General features: G+C 42.0%; 1 protein-coding gene across 1 annotated transcript in view; it reads right to left on the reverse strand.

Annotated features, from left to right (window-relative positions):
* Positions 1–20,836, reverse strand: part of PFDN1 (prefoldin subunit 1) — a 60,329-nt gene extending 39,493 nt beyond the window's left edge. The window contains exons 1-2 of the mRNA XM_073356052.1: positions 20,757–20,836; positions 19,777–19,943 (exon numbers count right to left, since the gene is read on the reverse strand). Of these exons, the coding sequence (XP_073212153.1) occupies positions 19,777–19,943; positions 20,757–20,834 (245 nt within the window). The 5' untranslated portion in view covers positions 20,835–20,836. The remainder of the gene's footprint in view (positions 1–19,776; positions 19,944–20,756) is intronic.
* Between the last annotated feature and the right edge of the window lie 2,343 nt (positions 20,837–23,179).

The raw sequence follows: 23,179 nt of genomic DNA on the forward strand, positions 1-23,179 counted from the left end.
ATTTTCTACCAGCTCTAGTGCCTCCCAGGTTTGGAGTAGGAACCTGAAAATTGATGCCAGGATAATCCATCTGCCAGAGAGATGCCTTTTGCTATCCAAATGAGAACCCATCCATATTTGGCCAAATTATAAACCTCTAAAAATTACCATTTGCACATGCTCAGTAAAACCTGTTAGAGGTTTGTGACTAGGATCTCTGAACATTCTAGCCACACTGAGCATAACTCCAGCCCTGCATAACTTCCTAAATCCCAACCACACGGAGCATGCTCCTGGGCTAGGGAAAGAACTGCAGCTGCCACCCCTTTGGCCTAGGAGAAGGCAGACGCTAAAGCAAGCGGGGGGGCATACAGCTCTGCTTCCCAGTTTGGGAAAGCTCCTCTTTCTGCTTCGATCTGCTTTAATCACAGGGGCACTGGGCACCAAGAGGAGACAAGTCCTAGTTTCACTCTTCCACTGGTGTTAATAATTCTTTACACTTCACAGCCCTTATTGTTGAGCAAAGCCTCACACCCCTACCTTAGGAGGTGAGCAGATATCACTGACCCTTACATATGGGGTAACAGCACAAAGTCACCTCTGCCAGAACTATTGGTTTCAGAGTAGCAGCCGTGTTAGTCTATTCGCAAAAAAAAAAAAAAAAAGAGTACTAGTGGCACCTTAGAGACTAACCAATTTATCTGAACATAAGCTTTCGTGAGCTACAGCTCACTTCATCGGATGCATTCAGTGGAAAATACAGTGAGGAGATTTATATACACACAGAACATGAAAAAATGGGTGTTATCATACACACTGTAAGAAGAGTTACAGTGTGTATGATAACACCCATTTTTTCATGTTCTGTGTGTATATAAATCTCCTCACTGTATTTTCCACTGAATGCATCCGATGAAGTGAGCTGTAGCTCACGAAAGCTTATGTTCAGATAAATTGGTTAGTCCCTAAGGTGCCACTAGTACTCCTTTTCTTTTTGCCAGAACTATGAATACAACCAAGAGGCTGCTCTAATTTACTGCAGCCTTACCTGGCTGCCTATGAGCTACTCCAAAACCCACAATTGCTGTAGAATTCCACAAATCAGCCACTTCCTTTTCTTTCCTAGCATGTCTCTACATCAGTGGCTATGAGAGGAAAAACATGGGGCTGAGTACACTGGAGCACGGTAAAGGGGCCATAGCAAGGACTAGAATATGGCCCCAGGTCTCTAGTATGGTAGACCTAGTTCTCATGCATTTCGGCTCACTTTCAGAATCAATGTCCCAAATTTGTATTTGGCTGTGCTGTCTAACCACTAGGTCACACGCTACTCTCCAGAGACTGGAACAGAACCCAAGATTCTCAATATTCCTTTGCTGTCGAGCAAAGTTTTGTAAGTCACTGGCAAAGTATATGTCACATGCCTGTAGTGGATTGTCCACAGACAGGACAATAGCCTAATGCTACTACTAGTTACTCCTCAGACTGAAGTAGCAAAGGTCTGTGTTATGGATCTAAGATCCTGGATTCCAACCAGATCAATGATTCAAGCAGGAAGTCAATATGGTTCCATAAAATGGGAGTTTTGGTTATTCAATTCACTTTAAAAAAAATCTAAAAAGTTACAAGTAAAAATGTTAAAAGAATGTTAAGACTGCAAAGGAAAAGTTGGGAAATGCTAGAATTAACAACTTTAATTCAGTTTCCTTGTATGTACACAACCTTAATGTTCTTTTAACATAGCTTTCTGCATATAATATATAAATATATAATGCAGTAAATATATCATGGCATGCTGTGTAAATATATGTAACGTTCTGGCTAAAATGCTGTGCCTCACACATGTAATGCTGTAGGCCAAGGCTTTTTTCCAATCAGACCAAGCAATGTGAAAAGTTAGGCTAAGCCCAGTCATGCCCTCATCTATTTAAAGATGCTTTTTAATGCTGAACTCGTGCTGCCATTCAAGCTTTGAGAGTAACCCAGTATGGGATTATTACATTTTAAGTTCTGTTCAAAGCCAATGGAATAGAGGCTTCCAAAGGAGCTGATCTTGTTCCCAAACAATCCATCTTGACTGGAACAGAAGTTGACTGCTCAAGTTCACAACCACTCAGGACAGACCCCTCTCCCTTCTCTACATATGTCCATTTAAATTCTAATAATAATTTGTCTGTGTACTTCATAACAAGGTACTAGTTATACACTTAGCAAGCTTCAGTTTTAATTACTTTATCTAATTGAGAAACACCTACTAGCCGTAAATTCCAATACAAGATTAAAAACAATATAGTAATTCATCATTGTACATGTTTTAAAAACACTATTTTATACACTCTCTCTCTTCATATCTAGATATTTCATATTTTGTCAGTCTGTTTTTTATCATCTCATTAAGCAGCTTATGTTCTTTGGCTGATGCATTTGAGTCAACTCATCTCAAGCAGATTAGATGGCAAGTTGTTCCTATGTTTGCTACTATGAGATAACAGGCAGCTAAAATCAGAAAATTCTCAACACGGTTAGACAACTCCATTTTTCTCCAATTAGCAAATATTTTGGAGCAAAAATTCATATAGTACATAAATCTCCCATTACAGGCTAACAAACTTTAGCCAAAGAAGTTTCTTAGCAATTCTCTGCATTTGTGGAGGCAAATCAAATTTTTAATTTTACTACTGTATCTGTATACAGCTAATTAGATTCTTATATGCATCAGGTTTAATGAGCCATTTGGCAGTTTTAGTTTAAGAAGTGTAGGTGCAATAACGTACACATTGTGCAGCTGTACCTCCGACATTTGACGGAAAAAAAGGATTAACTTTACTCTTATAGAGACAACAATGAAATTGCGTAGATTAACATTTGCAAGTTATATAACTATTGACCTTCAAGGACAAAGTGAGGAACAGAAAATGCCAAACTACTTACATTTTCAAAACTATGTGTGGCATGTCAAGAACAAGCACACCTGCCCCTCTGATGAGAAAATGTTATTTGTCTTACACCTGTACCATGTTTACTTTAGCTTTCCCTTTATTTTGGATCTGTCAACAGCTCCAGCATATTACATTACTTCATACAGAAATAGTATCACAGCTTCCAAACAGCAGTTTCTGCATTGCTAGACACTTAACTAGATGGTAGATTTATACCATTGTTCATACTTAGTTTCTTAAAAAAAGCAAGTAGTGGTTCACCTCTAAATTGGTGATAAACATAGTATGACCAAAAATAACGCTACAGTAGTGAGAGTCAGCTTTTTAAAGGGCACCATCCATTCTTTTCGAAGGCTAGATCAAGATTTACTGAAATTCCGACTAATTTGTGTCTTCCTGTGATAGGGTATACCAACCCCACACTGAACAGGCAAAGGTTAACGAACTGCTGTGGGCCCACTCAGCCAAATCCCACTGCACCTGCACTCACTGCCGGTAATGAAGGGGCAGTTAAAAGGAGAGAAAGAGAGTTCAATTACTGGCTGACCAGCAAGGAAAGCAGACCTTGCAGGCCCTTCGTGCCTGGAGGAAAGGACCAGCCCTGCACTCCTGCAGGGACTGTGAACTGTCAGAGCCCTTGGGAGAATGGGAGGCCTGGCACAGGACTAGTGAGTTTGTTTTGGACTATTCTTCTGTTTTTGTTTTTAAAATGTTATTGTTCCAGGCTGGGCTACCTGGCAGATACCTGAGACTGTTACAGGGGACCACTGCCCAGAAGGAGTACGGGGAAACTGCTTCAACAATCTCTTTCACCCTGTAGTTTTTCTTGAATCCTCAAGTGCATGGTCACAATTCCTTTCTGTAGTATGATGCTTGAGCAAACATTCACAAGCAACATCCAAAGATACATCCGTGTCGGAAGTGGAATGATAATTTCAAATATCATTGGCAATATTTCCCTTTCTAACAAATCATAGTCATGAATCACCCCACCCCAAGCAGTCCCCTAATCATTCTCTCTTCTAATTTCCTGTTTAACAAACAACATGAACAAACAATTTTTAGCTAGTTAAGCAGAGAAAACACAACAGACCATAGAGTCTAACAATATGCCAGCGACATACTTCAGGTAGGTGTATGCAATATGGTTTGGTACAGACTTTCAAAACTGTATGCTACGGAGGCTGGAAACATGCACTCTTCTCCATCTCCATAGGATAGATTTGACAATACTGTATAAAAAAGGAATTCACAGTGAACAGTCAGTCAGTGCTGCACCTGATTTGAACAGTGGGGGCTGGGATTACTAGCCTTCCCCACCGTCATTTTTAAGGTGCTGCTGTCATGTATCCTTTCTAACAACAGTAGGATCCATTTCATAAAATTTTGCACAATTTTCCAAAAACAGAAGTAAAACAACATCAATTTGTATAGCAGAAGAGCCTCTTGAAATTAAAAGACTATCAGCCAGGAGAAAGAAAGGTAGCAAAGACTAAGATGAATGCCCCCTCATCAGCACCTAAAGAGTTCTCTTGAACACTGTTTCCCATGAATTAATATATAATAAATAAATACTCATGTGATGGAAAGAGAGAATGAATTTGAGAGAGTAAAGTAAGTATTTCCATTCCACTGCCACATTTCCCCCTCTCCATTTAGGCAGTCCTACACCTACCCAGGCCTTCAAAAAAACCATAATGTTCCTTACACCTATAAAAACAAGTTGATGTTTCATTTGTTGTGCATCTTCTGGAGAGCTACACAGAGCTTAAACTGAAAACGTGAGGCATAAGGACAACTATGCAAAAGACCACAAGTGAATAAAAACCCTGGCTTTTTATTTGCCAATTTTGGAACGCCCTTATGTTGCATAGATTTTGCTTTTACGTACCATAGAAATTGCTTTCGTGATACAAACAGAAAATCATTGTCAGGTAAAAGCATGGGAGGAAGTAGTACTGCACAACTTATTGCAGATGTAGAGATAAATATTAAATGTTCTTTTGACTCTAGAATGCTAACCAACATAATTGATATATAAGAGGTGTTTAATTACCAGAAGAAAACTATAGAGCACTAAAACAATCACAATCTACGTACTTAGTAACTAAAAAACAAACCTAGGGCAAGAATTTGTTCATGAATATCTAAAAAACAAGACTAAGCACTTCCTCCATAGTCAACAATCAAGATATATTCCAGGGAATAATCATGCAGGTGACAACTGAGGAAGAAGAAACTGATTCATAAACAAGGATCCAGAGTAAAGAAATAGCTATTTTTGACAAGATGACATTCCTTGGGCAGCTGACAAATCTGCATCCCCCAGGAATTCTGTGATGCTCAGAAAAAAAGCCTTCAGAGCTTTGCCATTCTGTCTGGTACATGTGTGTGTTCCAACAGAAGTGATATTTTCAGCTCAGAACTAAAAATCCAGTCAGGAAGAGACATACACTGATACTGTTGCCTGTTCTCCATGTTGCCAAATGGCCAAAAATGGACAATGATGTCCAGTCACTTGACGGATTTATTTCTGGACACACCTGCCTCTTTGATCGTGTTTAATTCCTTTAATGGAGAGGTCAGCTTTGCGACCAGGAAAAGAATGAACTCAAGAACAGTTTGTATAAAAAAAAAAATTGGTGAAGTGCTCTTTATTCTCGAAAATGTGAAGGCTTCCTTGGTCTTCAGGCCTTTTGTGCAAATGACAAGGGTGGGAAATCTATTCAGTTTTTCTAAGAGAAGCTGGATAAATGTTTTTAGTTATGGTGATGGTTTAGATGCTTCGAAGCCTAAGGGGCTAAGCAAAAACCATTCCCCATGCTCCTGTTTTAAATACCCTGAGAAACCTTCTATGACATACTACAGCAAAGACAGCAAAAGACCTGGAGCAGGAACATTGCAAGGTCAGAAGTTTAGAAGAGAAGCTCACCCAATACTTCGTGTTTGTTTAACCACATATCTTAGAGACCTCTCTGTGCACGACTGCTACAGCTCACACCAGATGAGCTGCATTTGATGACAGCCTGCAGATGATGGGCATTACTGGGGACTGAGATAAGGTGAGGGATCCAATGCTATGGAACTTGCTTCCTGAAGTAGTCTACCACTGGATTGCTGACCTTCGAAGTATAAGGCAAGACATCTTTTTGTGTTCAAGCATTTACATGATAATACACTGTCATTGGACTACAGATGATCAGGCTGTTTACTGAACACAGCTTATGCCACAGTAGTAGAGTTACAGTGTGTCAATAAATTAACTTGGAGAGCTACACATGTGGTGTAAAAAGCATATCAGTTAACTTGCTGCAACTTCTCTCACTGCAAGCATGGATGGGAGAACCTGGAAGACAAGCTTTTTTGTAGGACTGGTAGAAATGCCTATTGCTAAGGTTACCTGACACTTTCTATTATAAGACCCTGATTTTAGTTACTTATAACTTTGCCAAACTAACATTTGGGCTGAAAATTTCCATCCCACATGTCTGCCTCAGGCTGAAATTTTTTTGAACTTTTAGTCAAAATGGTTCAGCCCTTTCTGCGAACAAAGGCTAGAAGAAAACACTCTGTTTTCCCCATGTTAACAAATGCTGGTGACCTTTTATTTAATGTTCTAGTGCCACCATATTTTGGATCTGGGACTCAATGTGATAGAGGGTCTATACCCATCAAAATCTGCCTAAATTTGGCCAAGTTATAAACCTTTGAAAAAATCTGTTTCCACATACTCGAGAGACTTGCTAGAGCTGAACAATTAAGACTTTGAAAAGTCCTTGGCTCCTAATGCTGACCACACTGTACATGCACCATCCCCACATAGCGACTGAGCATACCCCAGCCCACGGCTACATGAGTTTAGAAAGGCTCTCTCTGTAAAGGCTTCTCCAGAATGAGGTAGGCGGGCCATTCATCTAGTATTAAACCAGACAGTCAGACTTTTCTAGTGTTTGTCCCCCATCCAGTACTATGAAAAAACCAGACATGCTTTTGTCCTGTATCAGGTGGGGGATGCCCTTTTGAAGAGCACACCCCTTTGCCCCCACCAGCATGACCTCGCACACAAAGTCCTGGAGACAGAGTGGCACACTCTTAAAAATGACACCCCCACATCTGGTGTGACCTTGCATGCACCATGGGGGCACACTCGGGGGGGGCACACTCGGGGGGGCTCTTAAAAATGGCACCCCCACACGCAGCATAACTTCACCCACACCATGCGTCCAATATCATGCCAACACGAGCAGATCCATGCTGTTCTAGGAAGTACTGGAATGTCTGGTATTCCAGGACAAGGTGAGTGGCCACCCTAAACTGGGGTCAAGCCAGGCACTGGGAATGAGAGCAGGGAGCCTATTTCCCCTGCTGGCATCCAGGTAGTGCAGAGGAGGAAGCAGCCTCATTCTAATACAGAGGGGCAAAAAATGGACCAGGGAACGGGAAAGAAGGAGACTGGGACAAGTAGTCTGGTGAGACTGGGTTGTGAGGGTGAGAGAACCTGGGAACTGGAGTGGGGATGGGATGCTGGGACTGGTTGGGCAAGGAGACTGGGCCAAGAAGCCTGACGAGTGCAGACTGGGACTGCATAGGCAAGGAGAATGAGAGTGGGGTAGGGACAGTTTGTGGGAGATGGGCCAGGAGGGGCTCAAGCCTGGGGGAAAGGACAGAAGCGTCGGTAGACAATAGAGCCCACATCTCTCCAGAGCTTGGAATGAAACCCAGGATTCCCCAGCCTCACCATTCTTTTGCTGTCTGTAAATATCCATGGACCTTACATCCTCCTGTGGTGCTGGACCACAGAGAGGATGAATATTGCTATCAGTTACACTATTAGTTCAAGGGGCAGAGGGCTGTACAGTAAATATAAATGTTCCAACCCTCCTGATCAGCCGAAGGGGTGTCAATATGCTGCTACACAACAGAACTGTTCTTTTTTCAGTTTACTTTTTTAAAACCCTAGTAAATTACACACACACAAATCTATGTTAAAACTGCAAAGTCAAGCACTCGGAAGTTTGGACAGGCCAGAATTAAAGTTGCCTTTGCAAACTTAATTTGGCAGCTCTGTGTGAATGCTTGATAATACAATCTTTAATTACAGGATCACACACTTTTTTCCACAGGACCCAGGCCTTGTTCAGTGCACAGGATGGATGGTGCTCACTAAATGAACAGTTATTCAATAGATTGTTTTCTCCTCATTGTTTAATGTGTGGCCCTAGGATTTATTTACAGTACACTGTTCAGACCCTTCTCTGAAGACAGAATTATTAATTTCCTCAGGCTTTTCTATGGCGCTCATCACTGTGATATCCAATTGCTCCAGAAACATGAATTTATCTTCACAAAATCCCTGTGAAATGAAGGGGTGGTATTATCCCCATTTTACAAAGAGGAAGCTCAGGCACATCAAGATTCTGATAAAAAGTATCAACTAATTTTAAGCGCCAAATCTGATATTCAGGTGCTTATCATTATATAGCACACACTTCAAGCCACAGCTCCCACTGACTTCTATGCAGTTGTGAGAGCTCAGCACTTCTACAGATCAAACCCCAGGCTCTCAAGTTGGGCACCCAGAAATTGAGGAACACACAGTTAGTGACCACCGGTGAAAAGGATGGTTTAAGCAACTTGTCTATCATCATACAGGAACTTTGTGGCAGAGGAAGGAATGGATTCTATTTCCTCAAGAGGGCATTCAACCGTCTTTAACCATGAGACCCTCCTTTCTGTTCCTGCAGTCCCCTGCCTCAAACACAATACACCTTCCAACTTCTGCAACAAATGAAGCAGAGGTCTTACACACTACAGTCTGCCTTACCACACAAGCCTGATACATCCCCAGAGCAAGTCTGCCCTTTGCATGGATTGCACCAGGGTGTTATGGAAAAAATAGCACATAATCATGTTATTGAAGACTGTATCATGACACCTATGCACAAGAGGGCCCAAATTAAGGTTACACAGGCAACCTTAATTCCAACATTTCCCAGCTTTTTAGTGCCTGACTTTACAATCTTCATGTTCTTTGAATGCAAGGGTTTTTTTGTGTAGTACACCGGACCCTCGCTAGAACGTGGGATTTGGAATCCATGCCAAGTATTGCGTTATAGCGGGGACCATGTTAAAATTAAATTACTGTATACAGTAAATGTCACATCCATTAAGTATAGAAAACCTTAGAAAATAAACTACTTCAAGGAAACGAGAAAAAAATGTTGCTTTATTAGAGATTTAAAGTAGACATTACAATAAACTAGTCTAGTTTTTCTTTAAAAAGTCGGTGAGTTGCTTTTGCTTCTTGCTGCTTTGCTGCTTCCACTTAGAAAACTGCAAAAGACTACGTAGCTGCATAATTTTTATAGGCTCAATGTCTTGCATCTCAAAGCAGTCTCTAAGCCGGCTACGGTCACAGTTGACGTTGGAATTTCATCTTCCTCTTCTTCTTCCACAGTGGAGGCCAATTCTTCAGCTTCTGGAATGGTGTTTGGTTGTACTGCCTGAAGAATTTGGTCATCCGTTACACTTTCAGCAACGGGACAAAATTCTTCTACTTCATTGTCGCCTCTTATCCAGGACTCGATATTTTATGGCAGAACAGTTACCCCGAGCCTGGACAGTTGCTGGCACAGCTCCTGCATCCATTCCATGTCTGTTCTTCCAACTTCCTCCTCTGTAAATCCCTCAAAGTCAAATTCCTCATCAGACTGTGATCTGCTTTCTTCATTTTCTTCCAGGAGTGGGTGGCCAAACGACTCTCTCAGTCCCACCATCCAACAGCAGTTTATCGTTTCAGCGCATAAAATTCCAGGAATCACCGCCAATGTAAAAGTCTTTTATAGTCAACTTCTTCAGAAAATCGGTGACAGACAACTCGCTTTCCATCATTTGTCATACCAAGTTCCATCGATAGTGCTGCTTAAAAATGGTGATAACACCTTGATCAAGCAATTCTGGAAGTCCTCTATTTAGATAAGTATTCAACCCATATTTTACCATCACGGGTTCTGAGTCTTTCAGCCGGAGAATGCACTGGACAGTTGTCTAGCAAAAGAACGGCCTTTTCTTTTAAGCGTTTTGCCTGCAAATGCTTCGCACAGAAGGGACAAATTTGGTGAAGAACGATTATTCAAAAATCTCGTCATCCAGGAATTTTTGGAGTTCTTGTACGAAAACGGCATGCAATTCACATTTAAGTGATGAAAGCACCGAGGCATGCAAGACTTTCCAATGCACAATGGTTTTAATTTAAGCTTGCCTGTTGCATTCACACAAAACAATAAAGTAAGGTGATCTTTTCCCTGTTTATAGCCTTCTTTCTTACGTTCATCTGTTCTGACAGCCAGGGTTTTATCAGGCAACATTTTATAATAAATTCCTGTTTCGTCTGCATTGTAAACCTGTTCCTCCGAGTAACCCTCTGCCTGTAAAATTGCCCTCAGCTTCGCAGGGTACGATTGCGCAGCGTTGGCATCAGCAGAGTGTTTTTCTCACGAAACTGCAATCTGAGAGATTCAGTGACTTTTCTGAAATCGCCTTAAAATTCCTGAATTCACCATTAAGTTCCCGGTTGAATTTTTCCACTTGCATGGCTATAAGCGGACCAGAGATCGGAATGCCTTTCTGCTGTTCTTGCACAAACCACATGTACACTGCAGAATCAAGATGGGCACTACTCACTAAATGGGCTTGTTTTCGTTGAAGGTTATGCTCTTCATCCAGGTTATGAACTTAGTTCCGAGCTTGTCAGCATTATTTAGCCATCCAGAAAAGGTGGACTCGTTAATGCCAATATCGCGGCTAATCTTTGCCTGGGTTTCACCATTTAAGTCATTTGATAGCTTCCAATTTCTCCTGCACCGAGTAAGCCTTCCTTTTGCCCAACATTTTTGACAACTTTCTAAAGATAAATACAGTACTGTACCTGTAAATTTTTATTACATTACATTTGTATGGCATTCTAGGCCTACAGCAATCGTCTTAGGGCTTGTCTACACTACCACACGGGGTAGATTTAAGATACGCAACTTCAGCTACGTGAATAGCAGACGCTCTCCCGTCAACTGTGCTTGCACTCCTTATTCTGGTGGCGTACTAGAGTCGACAGGAGAGCACTCAGCGGTCGATTTATCGCGTCTATGCTCAAAAAAATTGTACTGTACTTAAATTTGGGATCCATGGCCACAACCGCGTTATATCCGAATTTATGTTATATAGATGCGCGTTCTAGCGAGGGTCCGGTGTATTCATAAAATCCTAGTACCTCCTGCATCAAGAGTATGAAAAACCTACTTATCAATAGCAAGCAGAAGTAGCTTGCCCTGGCAAGCACAAGTACCTTCAGCATCATTTTTTGCTGAAATAAAGCTATTTTATATATACACGCGCACATAATACATGCACACTTTGGCATTACTTGGCAAGATGCCACAAGGCTGGGATATCTTCTAAGCAACGGAAACTTACAGTATACAGCAATTCATCACCTTCTACTATGTGGCACTGACTTTCCTTGTGTGACATAAAAATAGTTATAGTAGAAGTAAATCTAGCACTACTAAGCTCCCTGTACTGAAGAGAGGTAGGGTTGCACGCTACACATAAATTGCAATGAAGAAAAGCCAGGTTTGGGAATGACAAATTGACTTTCACACTACGATGATACAGAGAAGGCACCTCAGAGAGACAATGTGCTCATGTTCAGAGAAGGGAAAAGTAAAGACCACAATACTCATTCATATAGTGCTTGTGAAGAAGTGAAAGATTAAATCAGTTGCCCCTGGGGCCGCATGTATTTCACATAGGTATAACCATATATAAATGGTTTTAAAAAGTTATGGTTGCAAAGTGACCTGACACAGGGGTATCTTCCTAACTACAATTCTCTTCCAATGCCCCTACTGCTGCTCATAGCTTATCCAAGCAGAAGAGTGAAATTAATAAGACTCAGGTCAGTTCAGAAATCCATGGGCAGAAGTGAAATTGATAAAAATCATGTCCACTACACCCTGCAGCTTGGGAAAGCTACCAACAATAGAAGCAGTAGGCACTGAAGTAGTTCCAAGAAGCTGAGGGAGTAGAGAAGAGTAGCAGACACAAAAACCTCCATGACAGCAGCCAGGAGTCTTAGGGTTAGGTAGGGTTAGGCAAATGGTAAATTGAGCCCTGCATGTCCCTCAGCTCTTTGTGAAATGAGAATATACAGGTCACCAAGAAGAGCCAGATTTTGCTACTGTTTTGTTGGCAAAAAAAGATATGATTGTTGCTGCAGGCAAAAGTGTTTCTGTATGAGACAGAGACTTGTCTTTGCAGTTGCTGAAAATAGGGATCCTGCTAATTTATGACTTTTGACTCTCACCAAGAACAGCACTGAAAGTAGCAACATGGTCAAACCTCCAGGGAAATGGACTAGATTATCTAGGTCTTTTGCACCTCTCAATTCTAACATCATTTTTCATTTGTGTGGTTAAAAAAAAAAAAACAACCCACACTTCAAAAATCATGATCAAAATCAGATTATTATTAGTTGCCATGCAGACAGAACATTTCTTGGGCATAAGCTTGAAAATAAAGTTGTATGAGGTTATTGAGTTTGTTTTATTTTTATAATCAGACTGTTCCTTGGGCATACAACTTCTAAAAAAGTGTCAGAGGAGTAAAACTGGAGACACATCCTAAATAACTAAATATCAATACATGACAAAAAACTTCAGTTTTGGCATCCCACAGCAACAAGAACTGCAGTAAACCCTATAGTGTGTCTGGTGTAAATAAATGCTTTCCCTTACAACTCTGACTGGATCTATTAATTATCTGAATGTTAGACGTATGTAAAGGGAAAGGTCTCAAATATTCAGACAGAGAATTCTGTAGTTTAAACTTTCATCCTAGTTCTTAAAGCAACATGATGATGTCAGTTCACAAATAGCTTAAGCAGCCAAACTAGAAGTTGATGGTAGTTGTATCAGGCTACATAACAAGCCTTTCAAAAGAATATGAAGTAACAAAACTAAAATGTACTTGGCAAGATGCCACGAGGCTGGGATATCTTCTAAGCAACAGAAACTTACAGTATACAGCAATTCATCACCTCCTACTATGCGGCACTGACTTTCCTTGTATTAAATCAAAAATAGCTACAGTAGAAGTAAATCTAGCACTACTAAGATCATACGCTGAAGAGAGGTGGGTTGCACGCTACACATAAATTGCAACAAAGAAACACAGGTTTGGGAATGACAAACTGGCTTTCACATTACTATGATGCAGAAAAGGCATCAAAAAGACAACGTGCTCAAGTTCAAAGCAGAGGAGAGCACTGTTCCCTCTAAGCTGTTTGCGCGCACACAGATCTTAAACCCCGCACACATGGCGAAACACCACGCACACTCCAGCTTCGGTGGCGGCGTGTTTTTGTTTGTTTTTTTGCGCGCACGCTTTGGTGGCAGCACAGAAGAAATTTTTTGCGCACACCATCTGTTAAAAATTAGAGGGAACATTGGAGGAGAGTAAAAACCATAATACTCATTCATATAGTGCTCGTGAAGAAGTGAGAGATTAAACTGATTGCCTTCTGGGGCAGCATGCATTTCACACAGGTATAACCGAGATCTAGAGTAAAATGCTTTTTAAATCTCTAAGTTATACACATACACTGGGCAAACACTGAAAGATTTTTCTAGACAAAAAGTCAAAATACTGTTCTGTGAGTGAGCTGGGTTTTGAATTTATTAAAGCTAAGCATAGGAACAGAAACAGCCTACTTCCAATAATTTGGCCATTCATACAATTAGTCACAGGTGCACTGATGACATTAAAGTCCGAAACTGACTCTGAACCCCCACCCTTTCCGGGGTATGGGAGTAAAGGGCACCCAGGACCTTGATTTAGAGATTGTCCACACCTCCTTTGATAAAAAATTATTAAAGTAACCTACCACCCACCTTAAGACATGCAATATTCTAACCAGTGCTGAAGAAACCATAATGTGAAGCTAGAGAGCTCACAAACAAATTCCTCCCAATGTCTAAACTCCTTCACTAGCTTGTTTAGAAAAGGAAGCTGGCAAAAAACAACTTCTAATGCCACCTTACATTTCCTAGATTATAAAACCAGAAGTGACTATTGTAATAATCTCTCCATCATAACACAGGCCATAGGATTTCCCTGAATTAATTCCTGTTTCAATTGAAACATATATATTAGAAAGACATCCAATCTTGATTTAAAAGTTCCTGTGATGGAGAATCCATTACAAACCAAGTAAAGTGTTCAATGTTTAATTACCCTAACTGTTAAAAATTTGCAACTCATTCCTAGACTAAATTTATCTAGCTTCAATTTCCAATTGCCAGTATCCTGCATCCCTTCCAGTCAGGCTTCAGGCCAGACACATCACTTGTTACTCTGGCATGTAACTTCATCTGTCCATAAACAACAAAAGTACACCCATATTCCTCCTGCTGAATATCTCTGTAGCGCTCCCTACAGATGTTCACCAAACATTGGTGGCTCAGCTCCAAGAGGATGCAGACGTGAAATGTAATGACCTGAAATGGCTCAAATCAAACCCAGACAACTGTAATTTGCGGGGGTGGGATAGCTCAGTGGTTTGAGCATTGGCCTGCTAAACCCAGGGTTGTGAGTTCAATCCTTGAGGGGGCCGTTTAGGAATCTGGGGCAAAACTTGGGGATTGGTCCTGCTTTGAGCAGGGGGTTGGACTAGATGACCTCCTGAGGTCCCTTCCAACCCTGATATTCTATGATTCTATGATAATGGGCAACTGTTTCTCCACGTCCAAAACCTTCATCAGTGTGTTCACGCAAGATTCAATTGTCTTCATGTTATTCCACATCTACACGAACCTGGTGAGACAATCCAGGCTGAACTGCCAACAGCATGAAGATAATATCCAGCTATGTCTAACATAACTTTTATATCTAACATAAGCAGTGCCTGAGCAAACAATGTTTGGCTAAAGCTAAAACCAAGCTAGACTCAGGTGATATTAGTAGGAAGAAGGAATCACTCAGAAAAACCTGCCTCCTCTGTAACATCCCCACCTGTGGAGGATATTTGTCCTCATCCTGAGACAGTTACGTTAGTGTACAGCTTGGAGCCTCTTTGGATCCCTCGATGCTATTGAATGTCAAACCATGTATACTTCCTAATGAAATCAGCCAGAAGATCATGCCCCTTTTGATCAGACACAGACCTGGCGACAGAATGATCCACACTCACAACCTCCAAGCTTGATTACTGCAATTCATATCCAGGAATGAAGCAGGCCAAAGCTCCAAATAGTACAGAACACAGTAGAGTAGCCATTCTAAGCTCATCTGGTTAGCAACACAGGTCACAGTCCACAACATCCCTGTACTGATAGGCGGCAGTAGGAAACCACAAATCATCATGAGGCCTCGCTCCCTCTTACATCCAACAACTACACAACTAAACAAATGGAACAAATACAACTATTTACAGTAGAAGCAGGTGCCAAGCAGACTAAAACCTCAGGTCTTGATCCCAACTCACAAGAACACAGATTTAGTCCAGAATTGGAGGCGTTCCTGACAGGTGTAACACAAGATAGATTTTTTGTTGTGGTGGTAGAGGGGGAGATTAAATCCCACTATAGCAGTCTCAGATTTTACCATTTCAGAACAGTTTTTTGTTTTTTTAAAAAATAGCTCCTCCTGGCAAAAGTAATGAGGAAAATAAAGGAATCCACCCTAAGGAGTCTGAGCATTAGAACTGCCTGGGTGTTTGGTGACAATGTTATCTAGCCTAGAGCTATTGGAAAAGGCAACCAGATCACCACTTTGCAAACCACTTCTGCTAAAGTCTTCCTCCTTCAAGTGCATGAGTGTAACGATACCCACCGTCAAGTAATCTGTAAGAACTGAACCAGGATGTCTGTATCTAAAAGCATGAGTCTCTAATGCTTGAGCTAAAGGGGCAGGCCCCACTATCTCTGAGACAGCAGCAGACTCAAACATTCATACAAGCCATTAACATGAGGATTACTAAAGTGTTAGTAGGTTACAAGAGAATGCTAGTGGTTCCTAGTGGAATGAGCTATCAATTATCATCCATCCCAAACTAAAACTACCTTCCATTTTACAAGCCACTACAATACAGTGTCAAAACTCCTATAACTAATGAAGCATAGGAGAGGTTGAGATCCTATTTAAGGATGAAGACAGGATCATAACTCTGGAAAGATTATTCTGTATAAATAAACCAAACAAATTCATTTGTGCTCTGCCCCAGAGGGCACACTAGAGCAAAAACCAACTACCGTACTTCTGATTTAAAGGGACTCCCCATCAATATTATCACCCTGAAAAATGTTTGCCTATTATTGTTACAAGTAATAGGAGAGATTATGCCATGAGAGATTAGAAGTAAAATTTCTCTTTTTTCATTGTCTTTTCTTTGTGCATTTGACAGTGCTTGTCTACGGACAGTCTGTGTTGCTATTTCCCCTGTCGCCCCCTTATTTGCATGGGTTTTTTACAAACAACGACAGTGAAGGAAAAAATATTGCGACAATATAGAAGATGCAACTGTGAAACCATAAAAACCCAAAGTGGGACTCAGGGCCAGGTGCAATACCTGCAACTATTTAACTTTTTTTCCCTTTTCTATTTAAATCTGATTAGATTTCAAGTTGATGGTATCCCTTCACATAAAACTAGGTGAGAAGGAAAGAATCATCCTCAGGACCACTTTCTCCCGTCACAGTAGGGAGGCAGTACAGAACAAAGTTGCTAGTTCCTCTACGATAAAACTCTAGTATAGCATATTCCCAGGCAAATAGAGTTCACATTATATTGCCCTTTAAAACAACAACAGACATGATTTACAAAATACTGCAGGCTCAAAATTCTGATAAATTACAATTCAGGTCCCAATGCCAACCTTAGCTGTACTCCTTATCTTCACTCACCTCTACCAAGCCCTGGTAACCACCAACTACCACAAGTCTATCCTCAATTTCAACAGCAGGCTCTTTAGTTATGAGGATATAACCCATGCCAACCTTTCCAGCCCAAACTGGGAACACACCACACATCAAGGAGCGGCCAATGTGGACTAAAGGAAGATCTTTGTGTCATTGGGGTGTAATTCTCACACTGGAAAGGGATCCAAGCTTTGTCAGCATGAAAAACAAATTTCAGAGATAGCAGGTAGTTGGCCACCAGCAACATAGCAGAACAGGTGATACTGGTTCAACTAAATTCCCTGAGGATACATGAAACTGAACTCAGGGAATTAAGGGTAGCTGGAAGCCATTTAGATTGTAAACTCTTCAGGGAAGGAACTGTCTCTTATTCTATGTTTGCACAGTGGCTTATACAGGGCCACTGATCTTGGTTGGGGTTTTTAGACACTATTATAATACAGATGGTAATAATATAAATAAGATGGCACATGCATATTCTATGGTACAAACAGAGAGTCCAGCAGGGGCCAAACACCACTCTCTTGGTCATAGGTAGAGAAGCAGAAGTAAAGCTCACAGAAAGATGGTTACTCTGGTGCCTGCTGCCCACAGGGTAATCAAGGGTGCACAGAGAGAAAGGGGTCTCTAGACTATAGGTGGAAGATGGACAAGAAAGTAAGCAGAGGAATTGATACGGATACTGGAACCTTAATTGCTTTTTACATTAAAGGGAAAAAAACAAAAGACAAACACTCCAGGTATTGTTTTAAAGGGCAATACATTTGCCATCTTATCTTTGTTTTAGTGTCTCACTGCTCTGAAGAAGAAACCCTTCTCTTGCTTACCTGCTCAGGGTCTAACTGATCATATGTGATGTCAGGAACTTGGCAGTGATCTTGGAGGTTTGCCTTCCCCTGCAGCAGGGAGTGTGGGTCACGTGACAAAATTATCTGGGTATATCTCACTTAATTACTTCACATTGTAGTGGACTCTGAGATTGCTGCATCTTGGTCCCACCTATTCTCTGCCTGTGGCCTATTAGTCTTCTGTGGCTGCAATATTGTGGTCTAATTTTGATTGTTGGGTTTAGTTTTTGGGTGTGTCGCTGGCCTGTGATAAGCAGGAGGTCAGACTAGATGATCTGCTACTCTGTTCTGGCCTTAAGCTCTATGACTTTGATCTGCCTACAGGCTGTATCATTCACTTCTCTGCCTCTTTGCAGGGGACTGAAATCAATTTCCTTTGAAGGTGCCAGTCAATAATACCCTCATGTAACACCTCAAAATTAAATTCAGCTGCATGAATAAAATACTCATTGGCAGTTTACAGAAAACAAAAAAGAGACAGTATGTACAGTATACTGGACCCCTAGAAACGAGATACAGAACATCCCTTCAAGTGGGCCCAAACAATTTGTCGGTATTACCTGACACACTACATGAAAGAAAAACCTTAGTACTCCCAAACCTTTGTCCGTCTTTTCCTTTCAGAGCATTAAGCACAACACTTATCCAGTAAGAATACACTATTAGCTTAAAGACTAGTTCATGTAGCCTTTTACAAGACAGTATCATAATTACAATAGGAAGGTATCATTAGCATTCCATCAAAATACATATTAGGTTTAGTTTAAGCCAGCGTTTCTTAGCCTGGGGTCCACGGTCATCAATTCAACTCCTGCTGATCAATTCAACTCCTACCACTCCCTCCCAGTGCCTCCTGCACACCGGGGAACAGCACTGGGAGGGAAGGGGAGAAGGGGGAGGGGCAGAAAGAGGCAGGGAAGAGATGGGGCAGGGGTGGGGCCCGGGGATCCGTGGCAAAATTTTAAATCAAAATGGGGGTCCTTGGGTTCCTAAAGTTTGAGAACTGCTGGTTTAAGCTATGTTTCTTTTGAAGACAGTTCAACGCAGAAAGGTTATATTTTCCTCCTTTCCTAGTATTGTTTTAGAATTAACATATGCCACAGTGCACCTGGACAAACAACTTTCTGGCATCCAGTTCGCTTCATTTGGTTCTCTAAAGATTCTAGGGAACATCTTTCATAGAACTTTAATTAACATGTTAATGAACAGGTCACCATTTCAGTTCCATTGGACAATGATAACCCCTGAATGAATGCATTAAACTAGGAAACATACAATTCTTAGAGTCAAATACATATTTCATCAGGCAGTTAAAGTTGAACAGGTTTGTAAGGTATACAAGCTCTGCTGGTGGAGTCTATAAACTTTCATGAAACCCCAAATGTGACTGTAATCCGCATGAGCAAAGGCAAACAAAAAATATATAAGCACTCTTTGAAATAAACTATGCCAGAAGACTGGTGAGTAGCAAACGTTGTACCTAGAAGGTTGATCCTGGGAATTACAGTGCAGTAAGTCCCTCTTACTGAAGATCCATTGAAATGATCATTAAAAATAGGATTATAAAACACCTAAACACAGTATGATACAAAAAAGCCAGAATACTTTTCATACAAATAAGTGACAATGAGAGAGCATCTGTTCTCTGCTGGAGGCCCTGTGTGCTGCTCCAGCAGCTTATAGGAGACACAAAAGCCCTGCAGACAGCCAAGGGAGAATTTCCCCTGTGTAGGCCAACACAGCTCTAACTGCCATCCTTGGACACTACATTCACACATACACACAGAATTATTATGAGGGGGAAATTAAAGTTTATGGCCCTGAAAGAAGATAAGTTTTGAAGGAGGAGAGTAGAGGAATGGCAGATCAGAGGTATGCAAAAGGCAGCTAATATTTACAAACCTGACACTTTATCATTGACTAAAAAAAGAAATGTTTCAAAAAGTAGTATAATTTACTTGCCATTACAGCAAGTTTTATTGGCAATTTGGAAGAATGTGGCCATAATCTCATCATCATAATTGGTAAAAAGTTACTCACATTCTCCCTACACCTTCATACATGCGTGTCTCATCCACCAGAGTCATAATCTCCGTATCAGTGAGGTGTGCATGCTTTTTCGTCCTGTTTAGTTGCTCAATTTGTATATCTGCCAGCTTCACCTTTTGCTGTGTGTCGATAACCTTGGCCTGCAGTTCAGTAAAAGCCTAATGAAAAAAGCAGGCAAGTTACAATTATGGAAATTTTGGCCTTGAACATCATAACTTTTGCACAGGTAATTGAAGTTTTACTGGTCCAGGAGTAATAAGTAGCACTTGTGGACATGGTCCAGCTGTTTTCATTTTGGACTCAGAAAACTCAGCAACAGCTAACTCGCGTGCAAGGGTTTAAAAGTGAACTGCCTCTTTCAGCTATAATGACACCAGGGATTCCAAACACAGACAAGCTTCTGGGGACAGACTGTCAGATCAAGGATCTGCCCTCCTGTGTGGCGCACATACACGTTTTTAAGTTGTCTAGCAAGACTTATCCCTAGTGATTTGCCTCCCTTCTAGGGCACTGGACTGCTCCTCTTCACTGTGGATGCCTGGCCTGACTCACTTCTATCTGCTCTCCAAGCCTTCCCCTGCCACCTCCCAGCGCCCACTCCCTTCCCTAACAGCTCTAGTTCCCTCCAGGTCAGGGCTAGGGAAGCTCACCCTGCCGTGCCCTGCCCAGCCCAGCAGCAATGGGAGGGGATCAGCCCTGTGGCCAGACAGAGGGCGAGCTTTGCAGGGAGCTAGGTCGAGTGTCTGTCTGGAGCCTGTGGGGGAGTCTCTCAGGTGCCCACGCTCCCACAGCTCCCCGGGCTCTCCCCGGCGCAGCAAGTCCCAGGCGGCGGGGCCTGGCTCCTGCCAACCCTGGGACACCCGGCAGGGCCCTGCTACGGCCGTCTCTCCTGCAGCCACCCAGGCTATAGGGAAGGAGGCTCCGCTCACCACCCCCCGCAGGCAGCGCTACAAACCGGGCCCGGCCGGTACCTTCTTCAGCTCCAGGTCCACGGGCGCCGCCATCTTGCCAGCCCCTGCGCGTGCGCATTCACGGCAGGGGGGACCCATTCCAGTGCGCGTGCGCAGTGAGAGGTGCGCCTCTGCGCCCCCCATCACACACACTGGACAGCGACCCACGGGGATTCCAAGACAGTCCTGGAGGGTTACCGGCAAGCCCACGTCCCTGTTGGGCTACTGACAACCAGAATTGCAGTACAGCAGGGATACCACCCAGATCCACCACCTGCTGCCATCTGAGCTAAAGGAGAATCACCCGTAGCTCTCTGCAGTATGGGGTCTCTGACACACAGTCGAGCAGTTCTTCTAACTCTATCCCTTAGAAAGTGGTGCCCATATATGCTAGCCAGGCCATTGCAGAATTGTATTTGTGGTAGACCCAAGCTTTGCTCACTGAGATGAATGGCTGAAATTGCAGATTACAAACCGTGCAAACTATCAACAGACCAAATAAAACATAAAGGATATCTCATCACACAATGTGAGTGGTCATGTGTCCTGTAGTTGTAGGTCAACCAATCAGGGACCAGAAACAATATCATGTGACTGTATGCATTGTTATTAATAAGCATTATTACACTACAGGTATGTTTGGCATTTCACCAGCTAATACAAAGATAAGGCCCTTGCCCAAGGAGCTGGGCGTACAAGGGATTATTCCTGTGAAAGTCAACAGGAGTGTTGCCACTGACGTCAGGGGGTAGGATCTGGCTTAAATAAACTGGAAAACTTCACAGGAATGACAAGAGGGGTGAAACAAAGAGAAGCCACTATTGAGAGAGTCTTATTGACAAGGAATTCAGATCAGTTCACTCGTGACTGTTGTGTGTTAATTCTCATTGGAGGTTATGATGCAGTTTTATTTGCCCATAATCTGAGCCACAAGTGAGGGAGCATACAGAACTAGAGCATACATAGTGATCAGTTGCAATCTGAGCAGTAGGATTTCATTTGAATGGTTTGTGATACTACTTCTCAGTAGTTACTTAATGTTGGTGCAGTGCTTTAAACATGGAAAGCGGTGCTTCTCAATCTTTCCAGACTACTGTACCCCTTTCAGGAGTCTGATTTGTCTTGCATACACCCAAGTTTCCCCTCACTGAAAAACTACTTGCTTATAAAATCAGACATAAAAATACAAAAGTGTCACAGCACACTGTTACTGAAAAATAGCTTACTTTCTCATTTTACCATACAATTATAAAATAATCAATTGGAATATAAATATTGTACTTACATTTCACTGTATATACAGCAGTATAAACAAGTTGTATGAAATTTTAGTTTGTACTGACTTTGTAGTGCTTTTTATGTAGCCTGTTGTAAAACTAGGCAGACATGTAGATGAGCTGATGTACCCCTTGGAAGACCTCTGGTTATCCCCAAGGGTACACATACCCCTGGTTGAGAACCACTGATGTAAAGCATCACGGGGCTAATCTTGAGATGTTCCAAAATCCTGTGACTTCCATTTATTTTAACGGAAGCATTGGCCAATGCCTGATCCATCTAGGTTCTTATACCCCAAGCAAGAGAAGATATAAACCACCCATAATGCACTTGATAATTTGTGCAATACTACACCACCCGGAGAAATTTATTCCTGACCAGGCAGTGAAACATGAGGATTGACAGCTCCTCTAATTTACTGTAATTGCAAACGTTATTCATAGAAATGGCTGTTCTTTTTACAAAGTGTCTCCCAGCCTTTTTGAAAACTTACCTAACTACATGCATCAGTTTAATAGGCCATCGTATTAAAGTGTATTTGCCTTTACCCATTTAAAATTTCACTGAAAGGATCTCTGCCTCGCTGTTGCAGGCAGCCAGCAACTTTCTTAATTTAAAGAAATAGGGAGGTCTTAATCTAGTTCCCTGTGGACAGGTGTCCACATCACAGAAACCACTGCTATGGTAGGGACAAATTGCCATTCCTATTGGTAGACTCAGCTGAGAGCCAAGAACTGAAAAAGTCACAGGGATACTACTTAAAGGAGGCCTTCCAGGTCAGGGTCAAGGCTCTTGGCATGACAGGGCTGGAGTGTTTGCCCTCTGCTGCCCACACTATTCAGGTCCTGTGCAGGGTTCTCAGCCCAGCACCTTTCACCAGCAGTATAGCTGCATACAAGTGGGATTTTAAAAAACTGAAAAGCCTCCCAAAGAAGTACAACCTCAGAACTAGTCACTGAACACTCCCCGCCTTCTATCAATGAACTACAGAATTGCTCATTGCTGGGCCAAAGCACATCTTGTCCAGCAGGGCTACTGCAATGTGTGTGGTGATTACTGGGAAACAGTGGAATACTTTTTTATAAGAGTTGCTCCCTGCCTTCTCAGGGGGGTTGACATACTGAGCTGAAGAGTCAAACGTGGGAATCATGTGGCCATGTGGAGTG

Source organism: Lepidochelys kempii, chromosome 8 (genome assembly GCF_965140265.1).
Source record: "Lepidochelys kempii isolate rLepKem1 chromosome 8, rLepKem1.hap2, whole genome shotgun sequence".
NCBI classification, from domain to species: Eukaryota; Metazoa; Chordata; order Testudines; family Cheloniidae; genus Lepidochelys; species Lepidochelys kempii.